Source organism: Lathamus discolor, chromosome 4, assembly GCF_037157495.1.
Source record: "Lathamus discolor isolate bLatDis1 chromosome 4, bLatDis1.hap1, whole genome shotgun sequence".
NCBI lineage: Eukaryota > Metazoa > Chordata > Aves > Psittaciformes > Psittacidae > Lathamus > Lathamus discolor.
In genome coordinates, this window is record NC_088887.1 from 83,606,191 (window position 1) to 83,615,753 (window position 9,563).

The 9,563-nt window shown below is 47.1% G+C and overlaps 1 protein-coding gene across 1 annotated transcript; it reads left to right on the forward strand.

Moving 5' to 3' along the window:
- Positions 1-3,562: 3,562 nt before the first annotated feature.
- On the forward strand, positions 3,563-8,340 carry KCTD12 (potassium channel tetramerization domain containing 12). The gene has a single exon (XM_065678098.1). The coding sequence runs from the start codon at positions 3,825-3,827 to the stop codon at positions 4,824-4,826; it is 1,002 nt and encodes a 333-aa protein (XP_065534170.1). The 5' UTR covers positions 3,563-3,824; the 3' UTR covers positions 4,827-8,340.
- The last annotated feature ends 1,223 nt before the right edge of the window (positions 8,341-9,563 follow it).

The window sequence follows — 9,563 nt, forward strand, 5'->3', positions numbered from 1 at the left end:
TTTACAGAGGGGTGTATGCCTTATGAGGCATTCTGTGGCAGCCTTGAATGTTACATGTAGTAGTATTTCATTGTCTCCCACACAAAATAAGAACAAACCACTGAGATTATGACTGTTACACAACCCGGTAACTGACACGTAAGTAAAAATAGTTGATATCCATTATAATACCCACAGATGAAGTCCAGTTGTGCTCACTGGAGGCCAATGCAGCCAAATGAAAAGAAATAGGAAACAGGGAATAAGTTAGTTGAATACTTTGTGAAAAGAAGAAAAAAATCTGTTAAAGAAAGAAGTTACAATAACCAAAGCCTTGCAGCCAAGTGAAGTATCCTCACATGCATAAAGCAGCAGTGAGATGCCCAGAGAAGATATTTCTTCTGAAGAGAGGTTGGCTCACACCAGCTATTTCAGTGCTGGGCATGTTTTTAAGCCCAGAAAATGACAGCTATCTCAGAGACAAACACTGCAAGCTGGGCCTTTGCCCAGGACTGTTGAACAGGCTGTATGAGCAGTATCTTCCCATGAGAAGGCTCCTTGTCTCAGTGGCCCGGAGCATCAAGTCAGCTTGTACACTGGCACACAGAACACTGCAGTGGGATGGGCTGGTTCATACCACTACAGAAAGATCTGGGATAGGGGCCCAAATAAGGTGCTTGTTAAAGCTGGGTGTCTGTGTCCTGTGTCCTTCCCCCACTCCTCGCCCTTAACGTGTATGACTTTGGACACGGTGCTGCATGAGAATGCGGTGGGTCCTCCTAGTTGACAGGCAGGTGGAGGTGCAGCTCTGGAGAGCCAGTGTCTGAAGAAGCAGCGTAACTCGGCAGGCTGAGCTGGGCTTGTTCAGCCTGGAGAAGAGAAGGCTCCAGGAAGACCTTAGAGCAGCTTCCAGTGCCTAAAGAAATCTGGAGGACTATAAAGCGATAGAACAAGGGGGAATGGCTTTAAAATGAAAGAAGGGAGATTGAGATTAGACATTAGGAAAAAGTCCATTACTCTGAGGGTGGTGAGACACTGGAACAGGTTGCCCATAGAAGCTGCAGTTGGCCCATCCCTGGCAGCGTTCAAGGCCAGGTTGGACAGGGCTTTGAGCAATCTGGTCTAGTGGATGGTGTCCCTGCTCACGGCAGAGGGCTTCGAGCTAGACAGTCTTTGAGGTCCCTTCCAACCCAAACTGTTCTATGACTCTGTGCTTCCGTGAACTTACTTGTCTGTGGAGCTTCTGAAAACATGAGCTGGAAGATCCATTAAGCTCAGGTTTTATCAAGTCTGGTCTCAAATCTAACAAATGTCAGGGCAAATAAAAAGTTCAAGCATAATAAATATGTTAGTGCTATTTTTATTAGCCTACTTTAATACTCAATGCTAAAGAAATTAAGTTTAATTAACAGATTAACTAATTATCCCTTCATATATATATGTGTATATATATATATATGGGAACATTTGTAAGACTCACCTGCTGGTAGGTACAAAATACTCCAGTGCAAATTCTGCTGTGAATAAGCGCCTGCACAAACATTGTATGATTTCATCTTCTGGGTGCACAGTTTAATCACAGTGCTCTCAACAGAGAGCCCACACTAGGGAAGTAGAGTTTAAAATACGAATCTGTGGGAGGCTCTTGAGGTGGCTGCTTGCTAAGAATGGCCAGAAGCAGGGTGATGTGGGGGGAGATGCCACATTAAGAGACTGAGAGGTAAAAGTAACTCCATGAAACTGTTACCAGCAAACCGCCATGTGAAAATTTCGTGTGCTTTTAGGCTGGTGAATTGAACCTAAAATAGTATAAGGGAAGAAAACAAAGACTCCCTCTGTGCTAGCAGCTAAATCACATTATTTTCCTTTTTTTCTTTTCTACAGCAACAGACTTGGGTATTTCAAAGGGTAACAAATCAACTTCATTGAGATCTACTTTAATTTTCCCTGATCTTTCAGAGCTGTTTTCACCTCTCTCCTACTCCCCTAAAAATAAAAATAAATAAATAAAAAAAGGAGACAAGCAAGCTGCTTGTTACAAAATGTCAGCAAAACATCAGATTAATCTGATTTTCCATTTTGCTCCCACAACTGAAAATACTTGGTGGTCAAAGCCCTGGCAGCTGGCTTTCCCACATGGAAAAAGTAATGCTCTGCATCTTTGCTACCCTACTCTTGAGTCTTGATCAGATTAAATTCCTGTAATTTCCAAGTGTCCCATGCCCCAAGCCCCACCCCATCTCCTTCCTTAGACCACAGGATCTCCCTCTCAGCTCTCCCTCGACACATGGTTTTTCTCTGTCACCCATTTGCTTTTTAAAACTTCTATTTCTTAACTCCCTCCCTTTTTCCTTCCTCTTTTGCCTCTTCTTCTCTGGGGCAGACTTAGCTTGCTTCTTGAGAACTTGCCCTTCCTTACTCTCCCATTTCTCAACTTTCGAAGGACTTCTTTCCCCCCTGCCTCTGCATCTTTTGATTTCTACTTCATGGATCACTGCATTAGGACGTTTGCAGCTGGGCAGCCCAGAGAGGAAGGCACTGACGTTGCCTTCATAGTCCTCAGACCTTCCTGTCCTTCCAGCTGCTCTTTCGAGGAGGCTAACGCTTGAACTCCCAGAGGAGAGCAACTGAGTACTGCGAGGCAGCAGCTCTTGTTACTTGCAAAGAGACACTGAAATGTAGATAAAATTCAAGCCTGAAGCGTAATTTCAATGCTCTCTGCCAATGCATGTTAAATAGGTGCTAATATTTCACGCAGATCCCTACCTAATTAATCCAAATGAAATCCGAGCTGTAAGAGCACTCAATTACACGCGTATTCACGCAGACACGAGGAGCTCTCACGGCAAAGAACTGCTTGACAGCAGCCCGAGGGGACCCCATCCGCTCCAGGGTCCCCCTCGCCCGCCAGGCCCCGACGGCGGGTACTCCAGCATGGAGCTCCCGGTGCCACGAGGGGGTGTCCCGGGTCAGCGAGAGCTTGTGACGGGGTCCTTAAAACCGGCGTATTGAGAGTGTTCCGCAAGCCCAGAAACAGGCGGGGGACCAGGGCGAAGCGAGTGAGGGTGGCACCGCACGCTAGCGTTTATCCCCTGTCAAGGGGATGGGAGGGAGGGGACACGGTTACCTCGTCGGGGTCTCGCTCGGCGAGGGTTTGGACAAGCCTTAGAAAGACTAGCGGGGGGCTCAGAGCGGCTCCTTCGGCGGGACAAGAGTGTCTCGCTGCTTCCCCGCTCCCGCACCTCGGGGCGAGCGCAGGGAGGTTCTTGCCTGCGAAAAGACGAGACGCCTCGGAGAAGCAGCCAGGGAGCGAGCCGAAAGCCCCAGGGCTGCGGGGAGGGGGGTGAAGGGGCAAGGCTTTACGCCGCCGGCCACCGGGCGGGAAGACGATCGCCGCCGCAGCTGGAGAAGGAGGACCGGGGTGTGTGTGGGGGAACGACACACGACGACGGGGGACCCTGCGTCAGTGCGGGGCCGTCCCCTTCCCCTCCCCGTGCACTCGGCTCTGCCTCCCTCCAGCCCCCCCCCCCCCCCCCCCCCCCCCGCCTCCCGCGAGGTGCGGCCGCGCTACATAAACTCGGCCCCGCCGCCGCCGCCGGGGCTCTCCGCTCGCAGCCCGACGGAGGCGCTTGGCCGGCATCGGGCAGAAGAGCGGCTGCAGGGAGAGGGTTGGCAGCGGCCGCCCGGCTCCGGGGACAGACGGGGCGGGAGGCTCCGGCGGGCAGCGGCGGAGGGTTGCGAGGTCCCCCGTGGACGGCGGCGACCCCGCCGGAGCCCAGGCGGCCAGAGGAGGAGGAGGAGGAGAAAGGGCGGCGGCTCTCCGCCGGCGGCGGACTCTCTCCGGTATGGCCCTGGCGGACAGCGCCCGCGGGCTGCCCAACGGCGGCGGCGTGTCGCCGGCGGCAGGGAGCGGGGCGGCGGGGAGCGGGGCGGCGGCGGCGGGCGGCTGGTCGTCCTTCCCGGAGATCGTGGAGCTGAACGTGGGAGGGCAGGTGTACGTGACGCGGCGCTGCACCGTGGTCTCGGTGCGAGACTCGCTGCTCTGGCGCATGTTCTCGCAGCAGCAACCCAGCGAGCTGCCCCGGGACAGCAAGGGCCGCTTCTTCCTTGACCGCGACGGCTTCCTCTTTCGGTACATCCTGGACTACCTACGGGACCTGCAGCTGGTGCTGCCCGAGCACTTCCCCGAGCGCAGCCGCCTCCAGCGGGAGGCAGAGTACTTCCAGCTGCCGGACTTGGCCCGCCGCCTGGCGCAGGCTCGGGCCGCCGCAGCTCGCCCCGCCGCACTGCACCGCGACGGCTCGCTCTGCGCCGAAGAGCCGCCGCCTCAGCCGCTTCTCGGCTACCTGGAGACCGAGCCGCTGGAAGGAGGCGGCGGTGGCGGTGCCTCGGCGTCCGCCCCGTCCCCCACCGCCAGCCGCAGCCCCTCGGGCGGGCCGCTGCTCACGCCCTCGCAGTCGCTGGACGGGGCGGGCGGACGGCGCTCGGGCTACATCACCATCGGCTACCGGGGGTCCTACACCATCGGGCGGGAGGCGCAGGCCGACGCCAAGTTCCGACGGGTAGCCCGCATCACCGTCTGCGGCAAGACGGCGCTGGCCAAGGAGGTCTTCGGAGAGACGCTGAATGAGAGTCGCGACCCCGACCGCCCTCCTGAGCGCTACACTGCCCGCTACTACCTCAAGTTCAACTTTCTCGAGCAAGCCTTCGACCGTCTCTCCGAGGCCGGCTTCCGCATGGCTGCTTGCTCCTCCACCGGCACCTGCGCCTTTGGCCCTGAGCAGGGCGGCCCTGCCGAGGACAAGATCTGGACCAGCTACACTGAGTATGTCTTCTGCCGGGACTGAGCGTCTGCCCAGCCCGTGGCGGGGGGATGAGGCGGTGGTCCCTGCACACCCTCACAGTCATGGTCTCCTGCCGTCATGGAGGAAGGAGGACGTGGAGGGGGGCAGTGTCCCCCTGCACTTTCTTCACCCCGGTGCATGCGTCCATGCACAAGTGCAGGTCAGCCTCCAGCACAGCCCCCATCACTCCTACATGCAGCTGCTGATGGCCCCAGGGACAGGAGGTCATCATGTTTGCTTTGGCCACCATGTCCCTTTTTGTCTACCGTGTCCCTGCTCAACCACTGTATTCCAGCTCATCCTGTCATCCTCTCTCCAATGCCTCCCAGTAGCTGTGTTGGTAGTGAGGAAGGAGAGGTATTGGGAGTACACAAATACTTGTCCCAGGAAAATGTGCATGTGTGTCTAGCCCATGCCCCTGTCTGCGTACAGGAGCTGAGGGATAGCTCTGTCTGGGTGGAGTGTTTCAAAACCCACCCATTTAGGGGCTGAGGAGCCTTCCAGTTGCTTTTCATCAATTTCTGTTGAAGATAGCATGACAAATAGCTGTCTTTTCTCATCCCCATGTCCTTAAGTGGGATTTCACCTTTGTGGGTGGACCCACAGTGGTCCATTTTATCCTCTCACCCCATCAGAATGATGCCTGTCTTTGAAGGACTGTCATATTCAAGTGATACCTGACTGTGAGTGGTTGGCACTCCTGCTCAGACTTCATCTATAGAGATGAGTAATTCTGCAGGAGGCACATGCGTGTGGCCCTTCAGGACTGATTGCATCCATGTCCCCTGCCTGCTCCGTACCTTTCTGAACTCCCCTCTCCATGTTCTTAAACTGTACCAGGGCTTGCATAGCAGGTGCATAAGGCTGATATGAAAGGACAAGTTCTCTGGATAACCAACCATTTGAACTATAGTGTGTTCTCAAGAGACACATGTATATTTCATTGAGAGGTAAAACAACGATGCTTTGAAAAATTAGAGTGCTTGTGAATCGTAATTTTCATGGGTGGTGTGAAGTCCTTAAAATTCTCTTGAAGTTACTGGCCATAACATGCTTAGAAATCCCAATGTGTATTTCCTTACATACCCTCAGAATGAGGGGGGTGAGATGAAGCCAGGCTTGAAGGTAGGACCTACTTCCTGGGAAGCTAAAATCATGTACATTGGATTAACTAATGCAGATGTACATTCCAAGTGTAATCACAAGCACCCTGCTTGTTAGTTTTGGTCACGATAGTGCTGTAAAACTTGGAAGCCAACAGAACTGATGCAGAAACCACTTTTTTAAGAACCAGTTTCTTAGATTTCATGGCAGTATTACCAGGGCAGTGACACTGCTGAGAGTTAAGTACCTCTTCCTAGCCAAAATTAGTGCTTCTTAGAAAGAATTAAGCCCCATCTTTACAAAACTGAGAGCAATGCCAGGTTTCTTCAGGGGAAATTACCCTTTCCAGGCTGTATTTTGTTTGCATTATCTAACCATTTTTCTTTCCCAGAGGAGGCAGCAATAGCTTGCTTTGGAACAGATGATCTGAGCAGCAGGGTTTACAGTAGGGAAGATTGAGCAAGCTGCTCAATCTCAATAAATTAATGAAGATTAGGATACAAAAGCATTTTCCTTTGAAACCTGAACTTGATTTAAAATCCTATACTGTCCATTCAGACCTTCACAGAAAAATATCCTAAAAGTATCTGGAGCATTGAGGGATTTAAGAGTACATAGTAAAGGCTTGAAGTTATATTTTTAAAACTCTTAAATAAGAAATTGTTCTAAGTCCAAATTTAGAAATACTTCTAGCACTTGTATTCTAACCAAAGAATTGCACAGTAGGGTTTTATTTTTAAAACCTTAATTCCTTTAAAAAGAGCTATTGCTACATATGTATTGAGTTTCAGTGCTCAGCCTCTGTGTTCATCACTTAGTCTTTCATTAAGTGCATGCACAATGCATAAAACTGAAAATAATTGGCATCACCATAGTTTGGTTTTTGTTTGCTTTTTTTCTTTTTTATATTGTCAAGATTGCTTGTCGATTTGATTAAATTGAAGATGCACATATGAAAGCACTGGGTATTGTAGATAGTTGCACAATGGAGTATTTTTAAAAGGAGAGACATGTATACCTGCCAACTTACATGAGCAATAAGACAGAGTGAGAGGCCAGTATACCTGAAGACAGAATGAAACCTGTTTGTCCCATGCCTTACTCTGAAATGATTTCTTTGTGCTTAACATTTATACCACAAGTGAAAGGACATTGATCACAGCTACTAGGTCTTTACAACGCCATTCTTGAGAATAATGACCATCCTTTTCTAGTTTCTGTTAAGTAATTCTGAAGTATGTTTTTTAAGATTTTATATAAAATCAATTTTCAGTAAAGTGTTCAAATTTGCTCTAGCTAGCTTTATTTCTTTTTTTTTTTTTTTTAAAGAAGCTGGTAGCTTACTATATCCATCCTAGGACCTATGAATAGGGGCAGTTTTAAATTGAACTTTGGATTTAGTGTGTATATATATATACAGTATATAAACATTTTACACGAATCATTTAGTTTTTTAATCATTTTAGTGCTACAGAATTTCATAATATATCTAGCTGAGCATTTGCATATTACGCTATGTACATAATATCGTAATGTTTTACTGGTTTCCTATACCTGTTTCTATGGAAAAATTGAATATGAATATCAGCTTGTAGAACTGAAATCAATTACATATTTGCTTGAATGTGAACCATAGCTAAACTTACAGGTACCTGAATGCATCTCTTAAACAGTGATCTCCTGTATTTTGATGAGTGATTGCCCATCTGTTTGCTGGCCGATGACCCAGAAATTCTCACAATTTATGTGAAAATGGGTGTAATAAAACCATAAACTGATGATTTTTTTAATCTTTGTGTTTGTGCTAAAAACTCTGAGCATTACTAGTATTAGGAAATGGGGCCCTACATTTACTGATAACTCACTACATCTAGGCTTAAAAGGATGCTGCCATAAATGTAATAGTAATTTGATTGTTTGCCACAGAAGACAATATTTTTCTTAAACATTGCTCAGTAATTTCAGTAAAATTTTTTAAAGGTAAAACGCCCAAGGCAAAGTCACTGAGTTTTGCTGGTCTCTTCTACTGAGAGCTCAAGTAAAGGATAACCACGACGACTCTGCTAACCTGTTGACGTGCAGGAGGACAAGAAAGTAAAGGCACAATACTGGAGTCCTGTATACATTTTGTAGCTGTTGTTCTCATTTCATGTTCTTATTTAAAGCAGTAGTTTTGCAAGTGCTATTAAAAAAGGCAGTGTCTCTTTTAATTAGAAATTAAAGCATAGGTCTATTTAGTGATGCATATCATGAGCAGTGACTTTGCAGACGTTTGATAGAATGTTTATATTTTTATACATGTAGATAATGAGTCACTTATTCATTCTTATTTTCACATGTATAACATTGGAAATAAAGATCCTCCTAGGAAAACATTGCATACCAAATTAAATTCTTGTTCTTTAAATAGTAACTCGGTTTTGTGGTTCATGCTGTCCTTTTTACTGTTGATAAAAATGTTCACTTTGCTCTCTTTTACACAGTATCATATTCATAACTTCATCAAGACTCCAAACTAATATGTAAAGCAGAAACATTTAGGAAAGAATATTGTGTATATAGGGATTTCTAGTGGCACCTGTGGCGAGATAAACAGAAATGTATAATGCTCAGACTTTCCTTTTAAGTGTCACTGAGAATTTTTGTAGCACTGGTCAATATAAATCAGTCCTCAGGAAATGGTAGTGATTAAACAGCTTAATTTGAGTAGCACAGAGTAATTCTTGAAATAAAATGATAATGCTTTTTATGAAGCCAAAGAAGAATAACATTGGATATAGTGCTCATTTAATGAAAGAAACATTACTACCTAAGGATATAGATGATCCAAGAGAAATGCACTTAGCAATTCTATTAAGGAACAGAGGGGTGATCTTGTTAGGTACTACGTGATCTCTAGTGAACTATTACAAACCTGATAGTTTATAATAAGCCGGTGGTAAATTTCATAGAAAATTAGTAAGGAATTTCTAGTGTAAGTGTGTGAAGCATCTCTGTATTTAATAGAGCCTTCCTGGGTAGCATGGTTATAATGCAAAGGAAGCAGCTGAACGAAGTTTAATCAACCGTTTTATTTGATGGCTTGATAGTATGTGAGGGCTTTGTTATCATACAATACTCTAAGAAAGGAGGTTGTTCCATGAGCAACAAAACTTTGAGTCTGCCTTTCTGCAGGGCTTAGGTCTCATTTCCTTTATACTACCACTTCAATAACACTGCTAACCCCATCCCTTTTATTTCACATCTACCAGGCAAAAGATGGCATGTTCTTTGGCAGAGCCAGCTTCTGCTGTGCTGAAGGATATAGCTGAATTCTGCCTTTCTCCCTCAATGAACTATGGATTGTTTTCCACTTTCCATCACCCTGCCAGCAGTATTAATGGAGTTCATAAGAACATAACATCTGTGAAATTTTTTAGCTTTTGATCGTGTTTGAAATTACCCATCAGCTCAGAAGTTTTTAAGGGGGACAGATGTCCACCCAAATGGACAATGCAAGTGTATAAGCCTTACTTCCTTAGGAGGAAAGGCTGACAAATTACAGTAATTAATGTCTGGCACTGTCTGTATAAAACCTTTTATCAAAGGAGGACAGAGTAGCCCAACTGCACTAAATCCCTACAGATTGAGGAGGCA

Coding starts and splice junctions, on each gene's coding strand:
- KCTD12 (XM_065678098.1), top strand. CDS start 3,825: ATGGCCCTGGCGGACAGCGCCCGCGGGCTGCCCAACGGCGGCGGCGTG.